This window comes from Oncorhynchus gorbuscha, unplaced genomic scaffold (genome assembly GCF_021184085.1).
Source record: "Oncorhynchus gorbuscha isolate QuinsamMale2020 ecotype Even-year unplaced genomic scaffold, OgorEven_v1.0 Un_scaffold_717, whole genome shotgun sequence".
Lineage (NCBI taxonomy): Eukaryota > Metazoa > Chordata > Actinopteri > Salmoniformes > Salmonidae > Oncorhynchus > Oncorhynchus gorbuscha.
In genome coordinates this window covers 337,708-363,038 of record NW_025745777.1, presented here as the reverse complement: position 1 = coordinate 363,038, position 25,331 = coordinate 337,708, and the positions used below count along the sequence as shown (strand labels likewise).

The window sequence follows — 25,331 nt, the reverse complement described above, 5'->3', positions numbered from 1 at the left end:
CAAAAGCAGGATCCTCCTCCTCCTTCACTATGACCTTCAGTCCTGGTACACCAGCTTCAGCTTGACCCAGGCTCTCTCCAGCATGTGACAGCTGGAGTCCACCACTAGGGGGCAGCATAACGGTCTCTTCCGCATGCGCCTGCTTCCTGTGTCTCCTCAGACTGGAGGCAGTGAAGAAGTCCTTGTGACAGTAGGGGCAGCGGTAACCTTTTACCCCGGTGTGCGTCCTCTGGTGTGCCCTTAGGAACCCCGGCTGGGTGAAACTCTTCCTGCACTCAGAGCAGCTGTACGGTCTCTCCTCGGAGAAGCTCTGCTGGTGTCTCTTCAGGTCTCCCAGGGAGAGGAACCTTTTACCACAGTCGGGGCAGGGGTGTGGTCTCTCCTTGATGTGTACCTACACCCAGGACCACATTGGAAATAAGTGTATTTAAAAGGAATCGTTTTTTTTTACAGTAAGAGTTTTTGCTTTGGACAATAAGTGCTCAATCTACAAAACTTGACATGCACAATTATTATTAAAAACATTTTTTTTTTGGGGGGGGGGGGGTTGTACAAACATTGGCTAATGAATGAAAATACCCTAAATATATTGTTTGACTAAAGTGATCCTTTAGTCAAACCTGGAATCTGCATTTGGTGGAAATGCCACGTCCATTTGGGATGTTACAATAATAAAGAGGTTACTGGAAATACTTTACTTTTCCCTCGGACATCATTGCTCTAGAACACCATATGTTTTGGTGCTCTGCTGGACCCTCAACAACATTAGCGCCTGGGTGAACAGTCTGGGTGAACAGTCTGTGTGAACAGTCTGGGTGAACAGCCTGGGTGAACAGTCTGGGTGAACAGTCTGGGTGAACAGCCTGGGTGAACCTGGGTGAACGGGGTGAACCTGGGTGAACAGTCTGGGTGAACAGTCTGGGTGAACAGTCTGGGTGAACAGTCTGGGTGAACAGCCTGGGTGAACAGTCTGGGTGAACAGTCTGGGTGAACAGTCTGGGTGAACAGTCTGGGTGAACAGCCTGGGTGAACAGTCTGGGTGAACAGCCTGGGTGAACAGTCTGGGTGAACAGTCTGGGTGAACAGCCTGGGTGAACAGTCTGGGTGAACAGTCTGGGTGAACAGTCTGGGTGAACAGCCTGGGTGAACAGCCTGGGTGAACCTGGGTGGGTGAACAGCCTGGTTGAACAGCCTGGGTGAACAGTCTGGGTGAACAGCCTGGGTGAACAGCCTGGGTGAGCAGTCTGGGTGAACAGTCTGGGTGAACAGTCTGGGTGAACAGTTGGGTGTCTGGGTGGAACTTGGGTTAAAATGGTTTTGGGTGAACAGCCTGGGTGAACAGCCTGGGTGAACAGTCTGGGTGAACAGTCTGGGTGAACAGTGCCACTGTTTCCCCCCTTTACGGATTTCAGTTTTAACACTTTCATTGTCCTCTGGGATTTCTTTCCAATGGTAATAGGATCCCATTTGGGACAAACTTTTGACCAGAGCCCAATGGTAATAGGATCCCATTTGGGACAAACTTTTGACCAGAGCCCAATGGTAATAGGATCCCATTTGGGACAAACTTTTGACCAGAGCCCAATGGTAATATCAATCAACTGAACCTACCCTCTGGTGTGACTCCATGTAGCCCCGGGCTGAGAAGCGTTGACCACAGTCTGGACAGGAGAAGGGCTTCTCTCCCCTGTGGGTGGTCAGGTGGACACGCAGCTTGTAGAAGGTGGAGAACTGCTCTCCGCACTTCTGACAGGTGTTGGTAGTGTTGTTGTGGTTCTGCTGGTGTTGGACAGGTAGTCCTCCCGGTGTAGAGGGGACGGAGCTGGGAGGAGGGGCAGGACTGTCTCCTGTGGGAATGAGAGATGTTTACTCTCTCTCTAATATATATATATATATTCTGCCTGCGACTATGGAACCCTGACCTGTTCACCGGACATGCTACCGTGTCCCGGATCTGCTGTTTTGGACAGGTAGTCCTCCCGGTGTAGAGGGGACGGAGCTGGGAGGAGGGGCAGGACTGTCTCCTGTGGGAATGAGAGAGGTTTACTCTCTCTCTAATATATATATATATTCTGCCTGCGACTATGGAACCCTGACCTGTTCACCAGACGTGCTACCTTGTCCCGGATCTGCTGGTTTGGACTCTCTTCACCACACCTGCTGTCTCTAACTCTGAAAGCTCAGCTATGAAAAGCCAACTGACATTTACTCCTGAGGTGCTGACTCGTTGCACCCTCGACATCCACTGTGATTATTATTATTATTATCTGACCCTGCTGGTCATCTATGAACGTTTGAACGTCTTGGCCATGTACTGTTATAATCTCCACCCGGCACAGCCAGAAGAGGACTGGCCACCCCTCAGAGCCTGGTTCCTCTCTAGGTTTATAATCTCCACCCGGCACAGCCAGAAGAGGACTGGCCACCCCTCTTAGCCTGGTTCCTCTCTAGGTTTATAATCTCCACCCGGCACAGCCAGAAGAGGACTGGCCACCCCTCAGAGCCTGGTTCCTCTCTAGGTTTATAATCTCCACCCGGCACAGCCAGAAGAGGACTGGCCACCCCTCTTAGCCTGGTTCCTCTCTAGGTTTCTTTCTAGGTTCCTGCCTTTCTAGGGAGTATCTCCTAGCCACCGTGCTTCGACATCAGCATTGCTGTTAGGGGTTTTAGGCTGATTATGATTAATTTACACGACACTTCAACATTCTATGGAGCCATGTTAGCACCGCATTAGCATAACCCATGTTACCCCTCCATTAGCATAACCCATGTTAGCACTCCATTAGCATAACCCATGTTAGCACTCCATTAGCATAACCCATGTTAGCACTCCATTAGCATAACCCTTGTTAGCACTCCATTAGCATAACCCATGTTAGCACTCCATTAGCACCCCATTAGCATAACCCATGTTAGCACTCCATTAGCATAACATGGGAAACATTTAAATAATTATATGTCACTATGTCTAGAATTAGAACAATATTACAATTTCCAAGTTGGTCCAACGTTCTAAATATATGTCTCTGGGTTAGACCAGTGGCCACCAGACCTGGGTTCAAATGCTATCTGAAATCTTTCAGATACTGTTAGCGTTTGCTCTAGCTTGCCAGGAGTACCAGATGGGCAGGGTTTGCGTTTTTTTTTGCATCTACTCTTATTGGTTCCATTGCGCAAGACTTATATTCTTATTGGTTCAATTAAGCCCAATTAGTCCCAGATAAAGTATTTGGAATGACTTCAAATACACTAAACAAAAATATAAAACGCAACATGTCAAGTTTTGGTCCCATGTTTCACGAGCTGAAATAAAATATCCCAGAAATTTCCCATAAAAAAAGCTTATTTTGTGCATAAATTTGTTTACATCCTGTTAGTGAGCATTTCTCCTTTGCCACAATAATCCATCCACCTGACAGTGTGGCATATCAAGAAGCTGATTAAAACTTCTTATGGCTGCAGGGGCAGTATTGAGTAGCTTGGATGAAAGGTGCGCAGAGGTGCCCAGAGTAAACGGCCTGCTCCTTAGTCTCAGTTGCTAATATACGCATATTACTATTAGTATTGGATAGAAAACACTGAAGTTTCTAAAACTGTTTGAATGATGTCTGTGAGTATAACAGAATTCATATGGCAGGCAAAAAACCTGAGAAGAAATCCAAACAGGAAGTGAGAAATCTGAGGTTGGTCGATTTTCAACCCAGGCCCTATTGAATTCACAGTGGGATATGGATGAAGTTGCACTTCCTAGGGCTTCCACTAGATGTCAACCATCTTTAGAAACTTGAATGAGGCATCTACTGTGTTGTGGGCCTGAATAAGAGGTGAATGAGTCAGGTTACTAGCAGAGAGCCATTTCCTGGTCACGCGTATTCCACATGATATCGACCTGCATTCCATTGCTTCTCTAGACACAAAGGAATTCTCCGGTTGGAACTTCATTGAAGATTTATTGAAGAGTTATGATAACAAAACCCTAAAGATTGATTATATACTTAGTTTGAAATGTTTCTTCGACCTGTGGGACCTGCACGAGCATTTGGATATGTGTACCTAACGTGCTAACAAAAGTAGCTACATGGACATTATCGAACAAATCAAGCATTTATTGTGGAACTAGGATTCCTGTGAGTGCAATCTGATAAAGATCATCAAAGGTAAGGGAATATTTATAATGTGATTTCTTGTTTCTGTTGACTCCAACATGCGGGAAAAAGGTATTTCTTTTCTGAGAGCCGTCTCAGATTATTGCATGGTTTGCTTTTTCCGTTTTTTTTTTAAATATCTGACACAGCTTTTGCATTAAGGAGAGGTCTATAATTCCATGTGTATTATCATCTATATTTATGATGAGTATTTCTGTTGAATCGATGTGGCTATGCAAAATCACTGGATGTTTTTGGAACTAGTGAACGTAACGCGCCAATGTAAACTCCGATTTTTTAATATAAATATGAACTTTATCAAACAAAACATACATGTATTGTGTCACATGAAGTCCTATGGGTGTCATCTGATGAAGATCATCAAAAGGTTAGTGATTATTTTTATCTCTATTTGTGCTTTGTGACTCCTCTCTTTGACTGGAAAAATGGCTTAGTTTTTCTTTGGCTTGGTGGTGAGCTAACATAATCGTTTGTGGTGCTTTCGCTGTAAAGCCTATTTGAAATCGGACACTGTGGTGGGATTAACAACAAGATTACCTTTAAAACGGTATAAGATACATGTATGTTTGAGGAATTTTAATTTTGAGATTTGTTGTTTTGAATTTGGCGCCCTGCACTTTCACTGGCTGTTGTCATATCATCCCGTTAACGGGATTGCAGCCCTATGAGGTTTTAATTAAACAGCATGATCATGCTGGGGACAAAAGGCCACTCAAATGTACAGTTTTGTTAAACAAAACAATGCCACAGATGTCTCAAGTTTTGAAGGAGTGTGAAATTGGCATGCTGACTGCAGGAATGTCCACCCCATCTGTTGCCAGAGAATTTAATGTAAAGTTTTAGAGAATTTGGCAGTACATCCAACCAGCCTTACAACCGAAGACCACGTGTAACCACGTGTAACCACCAGGACCTCCACATCCAGCTTCTTCACCAGCCACCCGGACAGATGATGAAACTGTGGGTTTTGCACAACCAAAGAATTTCTGCATAAACTGTCAGAAACCGTCTCAGGGCAACTAATTTGCGTGCTTCGTTGTCCTCACCAGCGTCTCGACCTGACTGCTGTTCGGCGTCGAAACCGACTTCGGTGGGTAAATGCTTACCTTCGATGGCCACAGAGTTCCTGTCTGTATTCTTTTGCCCATCTTAATCTTTTATTTTTATTGGCCAGTCTGAGATATGGCTTTTTCTTTGCAACTCTGCCTAGAAGGGCAGCATCCCTGAGTCACCTCTTCACTGCTGACGTTGAGACTGGCGTTTTTGCGGGTACTATTTAATGAAGCTGCAACTAGACAGTCTAATGTACTTGTCCTCTTGCTCAGTTGTGCACCGGGCCTCCCACTCCTCTTTCTATTCTGGTTAGGGCCAGTTTGCACTGTTCTGTGAAGGAGTAGTACACAGCGTTGTACGAGATCTTCAGTTTCTTGGCAATTTCTTGCATGGATTGACCTTCATTTCTCAGAACAAGAATAGAAATGACGAGTTTCACAAGTAAGTTCTTCTGTTTCTGGCCATTTTGAGCCTGTAATCGAACCCACAAATGCTGATGCTCCAGATACTCAACTAGTCTAAAGAAGGCCAGTTTTATTGCTTCTTTAATCAGAACAATCATTTTCAGCTGTGCTAACATAATTGCAAAAGGGATTTCTAATGATCAATTAGCCTTTTAAAATTATAAACTTTGATTAGCTAACACAATGTGCCATTGGAACACAGGAGTGATGGATGCTGATAACGGGCCTCTGTACGACCTATGTAGATATTCCATTAAAAATCAGCCGTTTCCAGCTATAATAGTCATTTACAACATTAACAATGTTTACACTGTATTTCTGATCAATTTGATGTTATTTTAAAATGGACAAAAAAGGCGATTTTCTTTCAAAAAACAAGGACATTTCTAAGTGACCCCAAACTTTTCAACAGCCGTGGAACATTGAACATTACTCAGGATAAAAACACAAAGTCCAGAGGCAAATTTACACTGATTGTACAAAACATTAGAAACACCTTCCTAATATTGAGTTGCACCTCGCCCTTTGATCTCAGAACAGACTAAATTTGTCGGGGGGTCATGGACTCCACAAGGTGTTTAAAGAGTTGCACAGGGATGCTGGCCCATGTTGACTCCAATGCTTCCCATGTCAAGTTGGCTGGATGTCCTTTGGGTGGTGGACAATTCTTGATACACACAGGAAACTGTTAAGTATCAAAAACCCAGCAGCATTGTAGTTCTTGACACAAACTGGTGCGTCTGGCTCCTACTACCCTGTTCAAAGGCACAAATCTTTTATCTTGCCCATTCACCCTCTGAATGGCACACACACACACACAATCCATGTCTCGTTTGTCTCAAGGCTTAAAAATCCTTTAATAACCCGTCTCCTCCCCTTCAGCTACACTGATTGAAGAGGATTTAACAAGCGACACCAATACGGGATCATAGCTTTCAGCTGGATTCCCCTGGTCAGTCTGTGTTTATTTAAAAAAATATAGAGACTTTTATTTAACTAGGCAAGTCAGTTAAAAACAAATTCTTAGTTATAATGACGGCCTACCAGAAGGCAAAAGGCCTCCTGCGGGGATGGGGATTACACACACACACACACACACACACACACACACACACACACACACACACACACACACACACACACACACACACACACACACATATATAAATGTCATGGAAAGAGCTGGTGTTCTTAATGTTTTGTACACTCAGTGTATATTGTGGACCTCAAAGGGCCAGCAACTCACTTAAACATGATTTGCATAGCAGCAACATGTCTTCCTAAACCACCCGTCAGTACCTTGAGGTACTACGGCCCTTTATCAATGGGGGCCGGCCCGGGTGATTTATGGAACTTGAACATGATTTGCATAGTAGCAACATGTCTTCCTAGACCACCTGTCAGTACCTTGAGCCAGACGGACATCCTCTTGCTCTGGCAGCACATCCACTACAGCCTGAAGTTTAGAATTCTAAAATGAGGCAACAATGAGAAGTTAAAGAGCCAGTTAAAACCTGTTGAGAAGTTATTGTACAGATTGTTGTCTTGGAGTCGTGTCTCAAATAGCACCCTAATCCCTATATTGTGCACTACTTTTTTTTGCCAGGCACCAGGACTAATCCCTATTCCCTAAATAGTACACTACCTTTAACCAGGGCCCATAGGGCTGAGTAACTGATTATAGCCAGCTCCTGTCAAAAGTAGTGCACTATATAAGGAGTAGGGTGCCAATTGAGACACAGCCCTAGTCCTCCCCACCTTGTTACTAGTATCGTCCTGTTGGACAAGCAGCTCCTGTTGGTGTGGCAGCACATCTCCAGCAGCACTTAGTCTAGTCGACCCCTCAGCGTGACCCCTTCCGTGTCTCAACAAGGCTCCTGATTGGTAGAAGCTCTTCCCACAGTCAGGTGCAAGGCAGCGGTAGGGCTTCTCCCCCGTGTGGCTCTTCTGGTGTATCCTAAAGGAGGACTGCTGAGAGAAGCTCTTCCCACACACGGTGCAGTGGAACGGCTTCTCTCCCGTGTGGCTCTTCATGTGTCGGTCCCGGGACTGTTTTGTAGTGAAGAGTCGTCCACACACAGAGCAAGGGAAAGACTTCTTAGTGGATGATGTTGTGTTGTCGAGGTTGTTCTGTTGTACTACAGGGACATCAGACTCGCACCACACTCCTCTCTCTTCCTCTGAAACCTTTGAGGCCAGTGTTTCACGGTGATGGAGATAATCGTGGTTTTCCAACACCATCTCCCGCTGGCTCAACAGTGAGCTCTGGTCACCATGGTTACAGTCAGGAAGAGGAGACAGGTTGGGCACTTGGTCCACAGACTCCTGTAGCAGAGAACAGCACAGACAAGGCTTCACCCTTACAGGTAAACAATTTAAACAAATTCAGCACTTGGTTCAGTCTAGTCCGCTGGACCCTGAGTTAGGAACATCACTACACTGCTGTGCTGTATCGTCTCCTGCCGGATACTAAAGTTTTAAAAAAAACTCAAATCAAGAAGGTGTTGCTGTTTTTGTTCATAATGCGAAACAACACAGTTAACGCTAGACACATAAAAAGGTGACTATGTGATTAGCTAAAAACGACATTGTTATTACAAACAACAAATCAACTGACAGCAGACACTAGTTTACCATCGGCGACAAGCCAGCAAGCTGGCTACATGAAATATTTACACTCATATATATTGAAAGAAAGCGGTTCCTTCCCCCCTGACAAGTTTCCTGTCACCTCATCCATGATGTGTTGTTTAAGATGGTCCCACCGGGCAGGAATATCACAGGGATGACACACGGGTCATCAGCAGGTCGGGAAAGTTGTCATGTCAACCAGGACCGGGGTCGGGAAAGTTGTCATGTCAACCAGGACAGGGGTCGGGAAAGTTGTCATGTCAACCAGGACAGGGGTCGGGAAAGTTGTCATGTCAACCAGGACCGGGGTCGGGAAAGTTGTCATGTCAACCAGGACAGGGCCATTGGCTAACGGTAGCTCAACCTGTTAAGTCTTACGATGTTGCCCGGGACATAATATGACGGTGATCTCCAAAAGTCGCCGTTCAACGAAGTCCCGTGGCCGATGAACGTCAGACAAAAGCGAAATTCATAGCTGAATAGTTGTATTAGCAAACGGGAAGACAAGAAGCTACCATCCGCCAACTATAAACTCGCTAGCTTAGCAGTAAAAAAAAAAGACAGAAGTAAAAGATAAAGATCAACAAGCGGTAGTTGATTACTCTGGTCTAGATGATCACGTCTGACGACACTGAGGCGGAAGCCGGAAGTAAAAACAACAACCGGTTTGTTTCATATTCAGAGCTTCTTCTTTTTTTCAAAGAGCACTACGATATACAATGGACGTGGTGGTGAGTAGATAACAATAAACTCAAATATAACATAATGTTTCGACGGTGGACGTATGTTTTTTTTTTAAATTTCTGCTCAGTTCAGCGGTTCTGAACAAAGCAGCAGTTTCCTTGCCCGGTGGAAGCAGTCTAATCGATACGTTTCAACATTATATTTCCCGTTACAGAAGTGAAGTGAAATAGCTAGAATGGTGATATGCAGCGACCATGTTGGTGCGAGCAGTTTCCATCAATGAATATGTATAGAGATGCATGTTCAGGCATGATGTAGAATAAACCAGAATCTGGGTTTACGAAGGAGTCAGTTGATTATCCTTTAAACCAAGGAAACAGCCATTCAATTTGGAAGGAGTCAGTTGAATATCCTTTAAGCCAAGGAAACAGCCATTCAATTTGGAAGGAGTCAGTTGATTATCCTATAAACCAAGGAAACAGCCATTCAATTTGGAAGGAGTCAGTTGATTATCCTATAAACCAAGGAAACAGCCATTCAATTTGGAAGGAGTCAGTTGATTATCCTATAAACCAAGGAAACAGCCATTCAATTTGGAAGGAGTCAGTTGATTATCCTTTAAGCCCAGGAAACAGCCATTCAATTTGGAAGGAGTCAGTTGATTATCCTTTAAACCAGGAAACAGCCATTCAATTTGCCATTCACACATTGTTTCAAACTTAATCATGTTAAAATATGTTCGGTACCTACCAAAGAATTGAGTTAAACTGAACAACTATATTCATTACAACTGTTCCTGGCCGGCATGTGCTTAGAGAAAAAAAAAGTTAAAGTAAATATATATATTAAAGTAAAAAAAAAAAAAAAAAAAAATATATATATATATATATATATATATATACGCACACTAAAGAAAGCTAGATGTAACCATAAAAATGCTTTGTCTGGAAATAATTGTAGTGACAAATCCACTTCAGTTTTCTTCTCTCTCAGGAGACCAAACTCACAGGGTCCCCTGGGCCCAAAGGTATCCATGGAGACCAAGTAATGCAGACCCTGAGGAGGGTGAAGCAGGAGGACTGTGGGCCCCTAACAACACCCCTAACAACGTACCTGAGTTTTGCTCATGTGAAAACAGAAGAAGAGGAGGAAGAGATATGGGGTGTGGCTCACCCAAGTACAGGTGCTCTTGCCTCCTCTCTCTTTGTGATTTGTTTATTTACAACTTGCCGTGATTTAAATCTTGTGTGTTTCCTTCAGGGTTGTTCAACGTCAAGAAGGAGGAAGAGGAAGAAGCCATAGTATATCCTATACAGTCTAGTGAGTACAGCATCACAGAGGAGCCATATTATATCCTATACAGACTAGTGAGTACAGCATCACAGAGGAGCCATATTATATCCTATCAGACTAGTGAGTACAGCATCACAGAGGAGCCATAGTATATCCTATACAGCATCACAGAGGAGTCATAGTATATCCTATACAGCATCACAGAGGAGTCATAGTATATCCTATACAGCATCACAGAGGAGCCATAGTATATCCTATACAGCATCACAGAGGAGTCATAGTATATCCTATACAGACTATCCTGAGTACAGCATCACAGAGGAGCCATAGTATATCCTATACAGCATCACAGAGGAGTCATAGTATATCCTATACAGCATCACAGAGGAGCTATAGTATATCCTATACAGCATCACAGAGGAGTCATAGTATATCCTATACAGCATCACAGAGGAGCTACCATGGCGTTACTAAGCCTCTTATCTGACCTGATATTTCTCTGTTCCCTCAGATGACAACCCAAGCCCTACTTCTGACATTACCAGCCACAGTTCTGATGACTCCAGCCCTGACAATGGTCCTAGAGCCACCCCTGACAATGGTCCTAGAGCCACCCCTGACAATGGTCCTAGAGCCACCCCTGATAATGGTCCTAGAGCCACCCCTGACAATGGTCCTAGAGCCACCCCTGACAATGGTCCTAGAGCCACCCCTGACAATGGTCCTAGAGCCACCCCTGACAAGAACAACCCCCGCCATAACAGCGACCCCAGGTCTGGCCCTGCCAGTGGAGGGGCATCGGACAAGGACCCTGCATCCAGAGAGGAAGAGGAGAGGAGCCCCCAGATCTCAGCAAACCCAGGGACTAAGCCCAACAAGACCAAAGGCGGTCATCAGAGGCCGTTCCCCTGCTCTAGGTGTGGGAAGCGTTTATCCACCACTGTTAGCTTAGACAAACACCAGGTCATCCACACCCGACTGAGACCGTACCCCTGCTCCGTACCGGCCTGCGCCAAGAGGTTCTGCTCACCAGCCGAGTTGAAGAGACACACACTCACACACACAGGTTTTTATTTTATTTTTTACTTTGGTTCCTTTCGAAAGTATTCAGCCTAAACTTATTTTCAAAGTTCAATCAAGTGAAAAATCAAGAGTCGGGTTCTCAACCAATCTGGTCAATAAATAGTTTTGCCACAAGTTTTGTCAACTTTTTTTTTGGTTGAATTGTTTTAAGGTCGTTCTAGTGAACCTTTTAATCATCAGACAATCAAGTTCAATACGTTGTGTGTTTTGTGTTCTCACCCAATACAGGAGAGAGACCCTTCCCCTGTCCAGACTGTGACAAGAGCTTCACCATACTGGCTGCTTTAAAGACCCACCAGAGAACACACACAGGAGAGAGACCTTACGTCTGTGAGGTGTGTGGAAAGGTTGGTTCTGTTTATTAAATCTCTTTTACCGATGGTTTGCTTTTACTTCTTGTCATTTGATTGTTTTACTGTAAAGAGTGTTGCAAATTTAAAATATATTTTGTAGTAATTTATAGTTTATGAACAGTGATAGTCTGAATGTATAGGGGAGACAGATACAGAGAGGGGGAGGGGGAGACAGATACAGAGAGGGAGAGGGGGAGACAGATACAGAGAGGGAGAGACAGATACAGAGAGGGAGAGACAGATACAGATACAGAGGGAGAGGGGGAGACAGATACAGAGGGAGAGGGAGACAGATACAGAGGGAGAGGGGAGACAGATACAGAGGGAGAGGGGGAGACAGATACAGAGGGAGAGGGGGAGACAGATACAGAGAGGGAGAGGGGGAGACAGATACAGAGAGGGAGAGGGGAGACAGATACAGAGAGGGAGAGGGGGAGACAGATACAGAGAGGGAGAGGGGAGACAGATACAGAGAGGGAGAGGGGGAGACAGATACAGAGAGGGGGAGACAGATACAGAGAGGGGGAGACAGATACAGAGGGAGAGGGGGAGACAGATACAGAGAGGGAGAGGGGGAGACAGATACAGAGAGAGAGAGACAGATACAGAGAGGGGGAGGGGGAGACAGATACAGAGAGGGAGAGGGGGAGACAGATACAGAGGGAGAGGGGGAGACAGATACAGAGAGGGAGAGGGGGAGACAGATACAGAGAGGGAGAGGGGAGACAGATACAGAGAGGAGAGAGGGGGAGACAGATACAGAGAGGGAGAGGGGAGACAGATACAGAGAGGGAGAGGGGGAGACAGATACAGAGAGGGAGAGGGGGAGACAGATACAGAGAGGGAGAGGGGGAGGGAGGGAGAGGGGGAGACAGATACAGAGAGGGGGAGGGGAGACGGATACAGAGGGAGAGGGGGAGACAGATACAGAGAGGGAGAGGGGGAGACAGATACAGAGAGGGAGAGGGGGAGACAGATACAGAGGGAGAGGGGGAGACAGATACAGAGAGGGAGAGGGGGAGACAGATACAGAGAGGGAGAGGGGGAGACAGATACAGAGAGGGAGAGGGGGAGACAGATACAGAGGGAGAGGGGGAGACAGATACAGAGAGGGAGAGGGGGAGACAGATACAGAGAGGGAGAGGGGGAGACAGATACAGAGAGGGAGAGGGGAGACAGATACAGAGAGGGAGAGGGGGAGACAGATACAGAGGGAGAGGGGGAGACAGATACAGAGGGAGGGGGAGACAGAGAGGGAGAGAGACAGATACAGAGAGGGGGGGAGGGGGAGAGGGAGAGGGGAGGGGGAGACAGATACAGAGAGGGGGAGGGGGAGACAGATACAGAGAGGGGGAGACAGATACAGAGAGGGGGAGACAGATACAGGGAGAGGGAGGGGGAGACAGATACAGAGGGGGAGACAGATACAGAGGGAGAGGGGGAGACAGATACAGAGGGAGAGGGGGAGACAGATACAGGGAGAGAGGGAGACAGATACAGAGGGGGAGACAGATACAGAGAGGGGGAGACAGATACAGAGGGGGAGACAGATACAGAGGGGGAGACAGATACAGAGGGGGAGACAGATACAGAGGGGGGAGACAGATACAGAGGGAGAGGGAGACAGATACAGAGGGAGAGGGGGAGACAGATACAGGGAGAGGGGAGACAGATACAGAGAGGGGGAGACAGATACAGGGAGAGGGGGGGAGACAGATACAGAGGGGGAGACAGATACAGAGGGAGAGGGGGAGACAGATACAGAGGGAGAGGGGGAGACAGATACAGAGAGGGAGGGAGGGGGGAGACAGATACAGAGAGGGAGAGGGGAGACAGATACAGAGGGAGAGGGGGGAGACGGATACAGAGAGAGGGAGGGAGAGGGGGAGAGGGATACAGAGAGAGGGAGGGAGAGGGGAGAGGGATACAGAGAGGGGGGAGGGAGGGGGGGAGACAGATACAGAGAGAGGGAGGGAGAGACAGATACAGAGAGGGAGAGGGGAGACGGAGGGAGAGGGGGAGACAGATACAGAGAGAGAGAGGGAGGGAGGGAGGAGGGGGAGACAGATACAGAGAGAGAGAGGGAGGGAGGGAGAGGGGGAGACAGATACAGAGAGAGAGAGGGAGGGAGAGGGGGAGACAGATACAGAGAGAGGGAGAGGGGGAGACAGATACAGAGAGAGAGAGAGGGAGGGAGGGAGAGGGGAGACAGATACAGAGAGAGGGAGGGAGAGGGGGAGACGGATACAGAGAGAGGAGGGAGAGGGGGAGAGGGATACAGAGAGAGGGAGGGAGAGGGGGAGAGGGATACAGAGAGAGGGAGGGAGAGGGGGATACAGAGAGGGAGAGGGGGAGACGGAGGGAGAGGGGGAGACAGATACAGAGAGAGAGAGGGAGGGAGGGAGAGGGGGAGACAGATACAGAGAGAGAGAGGGAGGGAGGGAGAGGGGGAGACAGATACAGAGAGAGAGAGGGAGGGAGGGAGAGGGGGAGACAGATACAGAGAGAGAGAGAGGGATTAGGGAGGGAGAGGGGGAGACAGATACAGAGAGAGAGAGAGGGAGGGAGGGAGAGGGGGAGACAGATACAGAGAGAGAGAGGAGAGGGGGAGACAGATACAGAGAGGGAGAGGGGGAGACAGATACAGAGGGAGAGGGGGTTAGATACAGAGGGAGAGGGGGAGACAGATACAGAGGGAGAGGGGGAGACAGATACAGAGGGAGAGGGGGAGACAGATACAGAGGGAGAGGGGGAGACAGATACAGAGAGAGGGAGAGGGGGAGACAGATACAGAGAGAGGGTAGAGGGGGAGACAGATACAGAGAGAGGGAGGGAGGGAGGGAGAGGGGGAGACAGATACAGAGAAGAGGGAGGGAGGGAGACAGATACAGAGAGAGAGGGAGGGAGGGAGGGAGAGGGGGGAGACAGATACAGAGAGAGGGAGGGAGGGAGGGAGAGGGGGAGACAGATACAGAGAGAGAGGGAGGGAGGGAGACAGATACAGAGAGAGAGGGAGGGAGGGAGAGGGGGAGACAGATACAGAGGGGGAGACAGATACAGAGAGAGGGAGGGAGAGGGGGAGACGGATACAGAGAGAGGGAGAGGGAGGGGGAGACAGATACAGAGAGAGGGAGGGAGAGGGGGAGACAGATACAGAGAGGGAGAGGGGGAGACAGATACAGAGAGAGAGAGAGGGGAGGGAGGGAGAGGGGGAGACAGATACAGAGAGAGAGAGAGAGGGAGGGAGGGAGAGGGGGAGACAGATACAGAGAGAGAGAGAGGGAGGGAGGGAGAGGGGGAGACAGATACAGAGAGAGAGAGAGGGAGGGAGGGAGAGGGGGAGACAGATACAGAGAGAGAGAGAGGGAGGGAGGGAGAGGGGGAGACAGATACAGAGAGAGAGAGAGGGAGGGAGGGAGAGGGGGGGAGACAGATACAGAGAGAGAGAGAGAGGGAGGGAGGGAGAGGGGGAGACAGATACAGAGAGAGAGAGAGGGAGGGAGGGAGAGGGGATATTCAAGACAGATACAGAGAGAGAGAGAGAGAGGGAGGGAGGGAGAGGGGGAGACAGATACAGAGAGAGAGAGAGGGAGGGAGGGAGAGGGGGAGACAGATACAGAGAGAGAGAGAGGGAGGGAGGGAGAGGGGGAGACAGATACAGAGAGAGAGAGAGGAGGGAGGGAGAGGGGAGACAGATACAGAGAGAGAGAGAGGGAGGGAGGGAGAGGGGGAGACAGATACAGAGAGAGAGAGAGGGAGGGAGGGAGAGGGGAGACAGATACAGAGAGAGAGAGAGAGAGGAGAGGGGAGACGGATACAGAGAGAGGGAGGGAGAGGGGGAGACAGATACAGATACAGAGAGGAGAGGGGGAGACAGATACAGAGGGGGAGACAGATACAGAGAGAGAGAGAGGGAGGGAGGGAGAGGGGGAGACAGATACAGAGAGAGGGAGGGAGAGGGGGAGACGGATACAGAGAGAGGGAGGGAGAGGGGAGAGGGATACAGAGAGAGGGAGGGAGAGGGGGAGAGGGATACAGAGAGAGGGAGGGAGAGGGGGAGACAGATACAGAGAGGGAGAGGGGGAGACGGAGGGAGAGGGGAGACAGATACAGAGAGAGAGAGGGAGGGAGGGAGAGGGGGAGACAGAGAGAGAGAGAGGGAGGGAGGGAGAGGGGGAGACAGATACAGAGAGAGAGAGGGAGGGAGGGAGAGGGGGAGACAGATACAGAGAGAGAGAGAGGGAGGGAGGGAGAGGGGGAGACAGATACAGAGAGAGAGAGAGGGAGAGGGGGAGACAGATACAGAGAGGGAGAGGGGGAGACAGATACAGAGGGAGAGGGGGAGACAGATACAGAGGGAGAGGGGAGACAGATACAGAGGGAGAGGGGAGACAGATACAGAGAGAGGGAGAGGGGAGACAGATACAGAGAGAGGGAGAGGGGGAGACAGATACAGAGAGAGGGAGAGGGGGAGACAGATACAGAGAGAGGGAGAGGGGGAGACAGATACAGAGAGAGTCAATGTCCGGAGAGGGGGAGACAGATACAGAGAGAGGGAGAGGGGGAGACAGATACAGAGAGAGGGAGGGAGGGAGGGAGAGGGGGAGACAGATACAGAGAGAGAGGGAGGGAGGGAGACAGATACAGAGAGAGAGGGAGGGAGGGAGGGAGAGGGGGAGACAGATACAGAGAGAGGGAGGGAGGGAGGGAGGGAGGGGGAGACAGATACAGAGAGAGAGGGAGGGAGGGAGACAGATACAGAGAGAGAGGGAGGGAGGGAGGGAGAGGGAGACAGATACAGAGGGGAGACAGATACAGAGAGAGGGAGGGAGAGGGGGAGACGGATACAGAGAGAGGGAGAGGGAGGGGGAGACAGATACAGAGAGAGGGAGGGAGAGGGGGAGACAGATACAGAGAGGGAGAGGGGGAGACAGATACAGAGAGAGAGAGAGGGAGGGAGGGAGAGGGGAGACAGATACAGAGAGAGAGAGAGGGAGGGAGGGAGGGGGGAGACAGATACAGACTAGAGTACTTAACCAGAGAGAGAGGGAGGGAGGGAGAGGGGGAACAGATACAGAGAGAGAGAGAGGGAGGGAGGGAGAGGGGGAGACAGATACAGAGAGAGAGAGAGGGAGGGAGGGAGAGGGGGAGACAGATACAGAAAGAGAGAGAGGGAGGGAGGGAGAGGGGGAGACAGATACAGAGAGAGAGAGAGAGGGAGGGAGGGAGAGGGGGAGACAGATACAGAGAGAGAGAGAGAGGATTCAGAGGGGAGACAGATACAGAGAGGGAGAGGGGGAGACAGATACAGAGGGAGAGGGGAGACAGATACAGAGGGAGATATTCAAGGAACTACAGATACAGAGGGAGAGGGGGAGACAGATACAGAGGGAGAGGGGGAGACAGATACAGAGAGAGGGAGAGGGGGAGACAGATACAGAGAGAGGGAGAGGGGGAGACAGATACAGAGAGAGGGAGAGGGGGAGACAGATACAGAGAGAGGGAGAGGGGGAGACAGATACAGAGAGAGGGAGGGAGGGAGGGAGAGGGGGAGACAGATACAGAGAGAGAGGGAGGGAGGGAGACAGATACAGAGAGAGAGGGAGGGAGGGAGGGAGAGGGGGAGACAGATACAGAGGGGAGACAGATACAGAGAGAGGGAGGGAGAGGGGAGACGGATACAGAGATGAGGGAGAGGGAGGGGGAGACAGATACAGAGAGAGGGGAGGGAGAGGGGTGAGACAGATACAGAGAGGGAACCAGACAGATACAGAGAGAGAGATATTCAGGGAGGGAGAGGGGAGACAGATTAACAGAGAGAGAGAGGGAGGGAGGGAGAGGGGGAGACAGATACAGAGAGAGAGAGAGGGAGGGAGGGAGAGGGGGAGACAGATACAGAGAGAAGAGAGAGGGAGGGAGGGAGAGGGGGAGACAGATACAGAGAATGAGAGAGGGAGGGAGGGAGAGGGGGAGACAGATACAGAGAGAGAGAGGGAGGGAGGGAGAGGGGGAGACAGATACAGAGAGAGAGAGAGAGGGAGGGAGGGAGAGGGGGAGACAGATACAGAGAGAGAGAATGGAGGGAGGGAGAGGGGGAGACAGATACAGAGAGAGAGAGAGGGAGGGAGGGAGAGGGGGAGACAGATACAGAGAGAGAGAGAGGGAGGGAGGGAGAGGGGGAGACAGATACAGAGAGAGAGAGAGGGAGGGAGGGAGAGGGGGAGACAGATACAGATTTCCCGGGAGGGAGGGGGGAGACAGATACAGAGAGAGAGAGGGGGGGAGGGAGAGGGAGACAGATACAGAGAGAGAGAGAGGGAGGGAGAGGGGGAGACAGATACAGAGAGAGAGAATGAGGGAGATGGGGAGACGGATACAGAGAGAGGGAGGGAATGGGGAGACAGATACAGATACAGAGAGGGAGAGGGGGAGACAGATACAGAGGGGGAGACAGATACAGAGGGAACCAGACAGATACAGAGAGAGGGAGATTCAAGTGAGACAGATACAGAGAGAGGGAGAGGGAGACAGATACAGAGAGAGGGAGAGGGAGGGAGATTCAGGGGGAGACAGATACAGAGAGAGGGAGAGGGAGGGAGAGAGGGGGAGACAGATACAGAGAGGGAGGGAGGGAGGGAGAGGGGGAGACAGATACAGAGGGGGTGGGAGAGGGGGAGACAGATACAGAGAAGGGAGGGAGAGGGGAGACGGATACAGAGAGAGGGAGAGGGAGGGGGAGACAGATACAGAGAGAGGGAGGGAGAGGGGGAGACAAATACAGAGATTAGGGAGGGAGAGGGGGAGACAGATACAGAGAGAGAGAGGAGGGAGAGGGAGACGGATACAGAGAGAGGGAGAGGGAGGGAGAGGGGGATATTCGGATACAGAGAGAGAGAGAGAGGGAGGGAGGGGGAGACAGATACAGAGAGAGAGAGAGGGAGATGGATACAGAGAGAGAGAGTCAGGGAGAGGGGGATACGGATACAGAGAGAGAGAGGGGGAGACAGATACAGAGAGAGAGAGAGAGAGAGAGGGAGGGAGAGGGGGAGACAGATACAGAGAGAGAGAGAGGAGGGAGGGAGGGGGAGACAGATACAGAGAGAGAGAGAGAGGGAGGGAGGAGACAGATACAGAGGGAGAGGGAGAGACAGATACAGAGGGAGAGGGAGAGAGGGAGAGACAGATACAGAGGGAGAGGGAGGGAGAGGGGAGACACATACAGAGAGGGAGGATTAACCAGTACCCATGTCCCAGGTGTATAAACTGAGTGTACAAAACATTATGAACACCTGCTCTTTCCATGCCATAGACTGACCAGGTGAATCCAGGTGAAAGCTATGATCCCTTATTGATGTCACTAGTTAAATCCACTTCAATCAGTGTAGATGAAGGAGAGGAGACGGGTTAAAGAAGGATTGTTAAGCCTCGAGACAAAATATTTAAGTGCCTTTGAACGGAGTATTGAGGTAGGTGCCAGGCAGGTGCCAGGTAGATGCCAGGTAGGTGCCAGGTGCACCGGTTTGAGTGTGTCAAGATACCGCAACGCTGCTGGGTTTTTCCCTGCTCACCAGTTTCCTGTGTGTATCAAGACTGGTCCACCACATTGGAGTCAACATGGGCCAGCATCCCTGTGGAACTCTTTCCACACCATGTAGAGGCCACGCCCCCAAGGAAGTGAGGCTGTTCTAAGGGCAACTCAATATTAGCAAGACGTTCCTAATGTTTTGTGCACTCAGTGTAAATACTCCAGACTAAAGAGTGTTGTGATATTAAATGCACTTTAAATTTGATTTGATTTTTAAGGGCTTCGCCCAAACGGGGAACCTGAAATCCCACGAGCGCAGGCACACCGGAGAGAGACCGTTCTCCTGCTCCTTCTGTGGGAAGACCTTTGTAGAGTCTGGCCATCTGAAGAAGCACCAGCGTATCCATACAGGAGAGAAGCCGTACCACTGCAGCAGCTGCCCCATGAAGTTCCCTTCCTCCAGCGAGCTCCGGTAACTCAGGGCCTATATTCATAAACCGTCTGAGTAGGAGTGCTGATTTAGGATCCGTTTTGTCTTTTAGATTAAAATGACTGGACCGAGGGATCTGATCCTAGATCAGCTCTCCTATTGGATCTGAACAACATCACATGTACAAGGGGACCTGATCCTAGATCAGCTCTCCTATTGGATCTGAACAACATCACCTGATCCTAGATCAGCTCTCCTATTGGATCTGAACAACATCACATGTACAAGGGGACCTGATCCTAGATCAGCTCTCCTATTGGATCTGAACAACATCACATGTACAGGGGATCTGATCCTAGATCAGCTCTCCTATTGGATCTGAACAACATCACATGTACAAGGGGACCTGATCCTAGATCAGCTCTCCTATTGGATCTGAACAACATCACATGTACAAGGGGACCTGATCCTAGATCATCTCCTATGATCTGAACAACATCACATGTACAGGGGATCTGATCCTAGATCAGCTCTCCTATTGGATCTGAACAACATCACATGTACAGGGGATCTGATCCTAGATCAGCTCTCTTATTGGATCTGAACAACATCACATGTACAAGGGGACCTGATCCTAGATCAGCTCTCCTATTGGATCTGAACAACATCACATGTACAAGGGGACCTGATCCTAGATCAGCTCTCCTATTGGATATTCAACATCACATGTACAAGATGACCTGATCCTAGATCAGCTCTATTATTTTTATTTATTATTAACTCTCCTATTGGATCTGAACAACATCACATGTACAAGATGACCTGATCCTAGATCAGCTCTCCTATTGGATCTGAACAACATCACATGTACAAGATGACCTGATCCTAGATCAGCTCTCCTACTTTGAGATGCTTTATGAGTATGGGCCCATGTGTTACTCACCTGATAACGTAATAACCACCGGACATTGTAACAAGTTACTACGTTTTTATCTGGAGAAAGTTATTATTAAGTTTTATTACGACATCCGTTATGTCTGTTGTTATGATTCAATGTTGTCATGTCTCTTTTTAACTGTCACAAACCAATTTCCTGTTGTGGGATACTCAAGTGAACTTGAACTACTAGTACTTAACCAGTCAATTTCCTGTTGTGGGATATTCAAGTGAACTTGAACTACTAGTACTTAACCAGTCAATGTCCCGTTGTGAGATATTCAAGTGAACTACTAGTACTTAACCAGTCAATGTCCCGTTGTGGGATATTCAAGTGAACTACTAGTACTTAACCAGTCAATGTCCCGTTGTGGGATATTCAAGTGAACTACTAGTAATTAACCAGTCAATGTCCCGTTGTGGGATATTCAAGTGAACTACTAGTACTTAACCAGTCAATGTCCCGTTGTGGGATATTCAAGTGAACTACTAGTACTTAACCAGTCAATTTCCCGTTGTGGGATATTCAAGTGAACTACTAGTACTTAACCAGTCAATGTCCCGTTGTGGGATATTCAAGTGAACTACTAGTACTTAACCAGTCAATGTCCCGTTGTGAGATATTCAAGTGAACTACTAGTAATTAACCAGTCAATGTCCCGTTGTGGGATATTCAAGTGAACTACTAGTAATTAACCAGTCAATGTCCCGTTGTGAGATATTCAAGTGAACTACTAGTAATTAACCAGTCAATGTCCCGTTGTGAGATATTCAAGTGAACTACTAGTACTTACCCAGTCAATGTCCCGTTGTGGGATATTCAAGTGAACTACTAGTACTTACCCAGTCAATGTCCCGTTGTGGGATATTCAAGTGAACTACTAGTACTTAACCAGTCAATGTCCCGTTGTGGGATATTCAAGTGAACTACTAGTACTTAACCAGTCAATGTCCCGTTGTGGGATATTCAAGTGAACTACTAGTACTTAACCAGTCAATGTCCCGTTGTGGGATATTCAAGTGAACTACTAGTACTTAACCAGTCAATGTCCCGTTGTGGGATATTCAAGTGAACTACTAGTAATTAACCAGTCAATGTCCCGTTGTGGGATATTCAAGTGAACTACTAGTACTTAACCAGTCAATGTCCCGTTGTGGGATATTCAAGTGAACTACTAGTACTTAACCAGTCAATGTCCCGTTGTGGGATATTCAAGTGAACTACTAGTACTTAACCAGTCAATGTCCCGTTGTGGGATATTCAAGTGAACTACTAGTAATTAACCAGTCAATGTCCTGTTGTGAGATATTCAAGTGAACTACTAGTACTTAACCAGTCAATGTCCCGTTGTGGGATATTCAAGTGAACTACTAGTACTTAACCAGTCAATGTCCCGTTGTGGGATATTCAAGTGAACTTGAACTACTAGTAATTAACCAGTCAATGTCCCGTTGTGAGATATTCAAGTGAACTACTAGTACTTAACCAGTCAATGTCCCGTTGTGGGATATTCAAGTGAACTACTAGTACTTAACCAGTCAATGTCCCGTTGTGGGATATTCAAGTGAACTACTAGTACTTAACCAGTCAATGTCCCGTTGTGAGATATTCAAGTGAACTACTAGTACTTAACCAGTCAATTTCCCGTTGTGGGATATTCAAGTGAACTACTAGTACTTAACCAGTCAATGTCCCGTTGTGGGATATTCAAGTGAACTACTAGTACTTAACCAGTCAATTTCCCGTTGTGGGATATTCAAGTGAACTACTAGTAATTAACCAGTCAATGTCCCGTTGTGGGATATTCAAGTGAACTACTAGTACTTAACCAGTCAATTTCCCGTTGTGGGATATTCAAGTGAACTACTAGTACTTAACCAGTCAATGTCCCGTTGTGGGATATTCAAGTGAACTACTAGTAATTAACCAGTCAATGTCCTGTTGTGAGATATTCAAGTGAACTACTAGTACTTAACCAGTCAATGTCCCGTTGTGGGATATTCAAGTGAACTACTAGTAATTAACCAGTCAATGTCCTGTTGTGAGATATTCAAGTGAACTACTAGTACTTAACCAGTCAATGTCCCGTTGTGGGATATTCAAGTGAACTACTAGTACTTAACCAGTCAATGTCCCGTTGTGGGATATTCAAGTGAACTTGAACTACTAGTAATTAACCAGTCAATGTCCCGTTGTGAGATATTCAAGTGAACTACTAGTACTTAACCAGTCAATGTCCCGTTGTGGGATATTCAAGTGAACTACTAGTACTTAACCAGTCAATGTCCCGTTGTGGGATATTCAAGTGAACTACTAGTAATTAACCAGTCAATGTCCCGTTGTGGGATATTCAAGTGAACTACTAGTACTTAACCAGTCAATGTCCCGTTGTGGGATATTCAAGTGAACTACTAGTACTTAACCAGTCAATGTCCCGTTGTGGGATATTCATGTGAACTACTAGTACTTAACCAGTCAATGTCCCGTTGTGGGATATTCAAGTGAACTACTAGTAATTAACCAGTCAATGTCCCGTTGTGGGATATTCAAGTGAACTTGAACTTCTAGTACTTAACCAGTCAATGTCCCGTTGTGGGATATTCAAGTGAACTACTAGTACTTAACCAGTCAATGTCCCGTTGTGGGATATTCAAGTGAACTACTAGTACTTAACCAGTCAATTTCCTGTTGTGGGATATTCAAGTGAACTACTAGTACTTAACCAGTCAATGTCCCGTTGTGGGATATTCAAGTGAACTACTAGTACTTAACCAGTCAATGTCCCGTTGTGGGATATTCAAGTGAACTACTAGTACTTAACCAGTCAATGTCCCGTTGTGGGATATTCAAGTGAACTACTAGTACTTAACCAGTCAATGTCCCGTTGTGGGATATTCAAGTGAACTACTAGTACTTAACCAGTCAATGTCCCGTTGTGGGATATTCAAGTGAACTAACTACTAGTAATTAACCAGTCAATGTCCCGTTGTGGGATATTCAAGTGAACTACTAGTAATTAACCAGTCAATGTCCCGTTGTGGGATATTCAAGTGAACTAACTAGTAATTAACCAGTCAATGTCCCGTTGTGGGATATTCAAGTGAACTGAACTACTAGTAATTAACCAGTCAATGTCCCGTTGTGGGATATTCAAGTGAACTACTAGTACTTAACCAGTCAATGTCCCGTTGTGGGATATTCAAGTGAACTACTAGTAATTAACCAGTCAATGTCCCGTTGTGGGATATTCAAGTGAACTTGAACTACTAGTAATTAACCAGTCAATGTCCCGTTGTGGGATATTCAAGTGAACTACTAGTACTTAACCAGTCAATGTCCCGTTGTGGGATATTCAAGTGAACTACTAGTAATTAACCAGTCAATGTCCCGTTGTGGGATATTCAAGTGAACTAACTACTAGTAATTAACCAGTCAATGTCCCGTTGTGGGATATTCAAGTGAACTACTAGTAATTAACCAGTCAATGTCCCGTTGTGGGATATTCAAGTGAACTAACTACTAGTAATTAACCAGTCAATGTCCCGTTGTGGGATATTCAAGTGAACTACTAGTAATTAACCAGTCAATGTCCCGTTGTGGGATATTCAAGTGAACTACTAGTAATTAACCAGTCAATGTCCCGTTGTGGGATATTCAAGTGAACTACTAGTAATTAACCAGTCAATGTCCCGTTGTGGGATATTCAAGTGAACTTGAACTACTAGTAATTAACCAGTCAATGTCCCGTTGTGGGATATTCAAGTGAACTACTAGTAATTAACCAGTCAATGTCCCGTTGTGGGATATTCAAGTGAACTTGAACTACTAGTAATTAACCAGTCAATGTCCCGTTGTGGGATATTCAAGTGAACTACTAGTAATTAACCAGTCAATGTCCCGTTGTGAGATATTCAAGTGAACTTGAACTACTGGTTCATGTATTATCTGTTACTCCAGGGTCCATGAGAAGATCCACAGCCAGGAGAAACCTCACAGCTGTTCCTACTGCGACAAGGCATTCAAACAGCTGTCCAACCTCAAGCTCCACCAGAGAATACACTCTGACCAGAAGCCTTACGCCTGCTCCTACTGCGACAAGACCTTCCGTGCTCAGGGGACCTTAAAAGTACAATATAGTTGTGGATTTTATTTCAGTTACACAACATAATACTTGCTATTTACTATATACTGAAATTCTTATTAATTAATAAAATGTATAATTTTGTATTTTTTACTTTGAAGGTGCACCTGAGGACTCACACAGGAGAGAGGCCTTACCCCTGCTTCGACTGTGACAAGCGTTTCATCACGTCCTCAGAGTTGAAGGTGCACCAGAGGATTCACACGGGAGAGAAGCCCTTCTACTGCTACGACTGTGGGAAGAGTTACTATCAGCTGAAGCAGCTGAAGGAACATATGAAGTTCAACCCGGACCACAGCACCACACGTAGCGGACTCAGTAACATAGAGGACGAGGACAAGCTCTACTCTACGTCATGTGATGATGTAACGATGTCTTGATTTATTTTATATTTTATTTAACTAGGCAAGTCAGTTAAGAACACATTTGTATTTATAATGACGGCCCACCCCGGCCAAACCTGAACGATGCTGGGCCAATTGTGTGCCGCACTATGGGACTCACAGTCACGGCCGGATGTGATACAGCCTGGATTCAAACCAGGGACTGTAGTAACGCCTCTAGCACTGAA

General features: G+C 47.5%; 2 protein-coding genes across 2 annotated transcripts; one reads left to right on the top strand and one right to left on the bottom strand.

Moving 5' to 3' along the window:
- On the bottom strand, positions 1-8,946 carry LOC124019903 (zinc finger protein 665-like; the record flags this gene model as incomplete). The annotated part of the gene is given in 5 exon segments (XM_046335346.1): positions 1-394; positions 1,612-1,847; positions 7,091-7,154; positions 7,442-8,008; positions 8,415-8,946. Coding segments are annotated over 5 exon segments (1,270 nt in total), but the record flags the coding sequence as incomplete, so codon positions are not given.
- Positions 8,917-25,140, top strand: LOC124019900 (zinc finger protein OZF-like). Its single transcript, XM_046335343.1, has 8 exons — positions 8,917-9,045; positions 9,992-10,181; positions 10,259-10,318; positions 10,803-11,357; positions 11,603-11,721; positions 19,531-19,724; positions 24,577-24,745; positions 24,862-25,140. The coding sequence occupies exons 1-8, from the start codon at positions 9,034-9,036 to the stop codon at positions 25,138-25,140; spliced, it is 1,578 nt and encodes a 525-aa protein (XP_046191299.1). The 5' UTR covers positions 8,917-9,033.
- The last annotated feature ends 191 nt before the right edge of the window (positions 25,141-25,331 follow it).

Coding starts and splice junctions, on each gene's coding strand:
- LOC124019900 (XM_046335343.1), top strand. Junction 11,358..11,602: donor ACACACACTCACACACACAG/GTTTTTATTTTA, acceptor CACCCAATACAG/GAGAGAGACCCTTCCCCTGT. Junction 19,725..24,576: donor CCTTCCTCCAGCGAGCTCCG/GTAACTCAGGGC, acceptor CTGTTACTCCAG/GGTCCATGAGAAGATCCACA.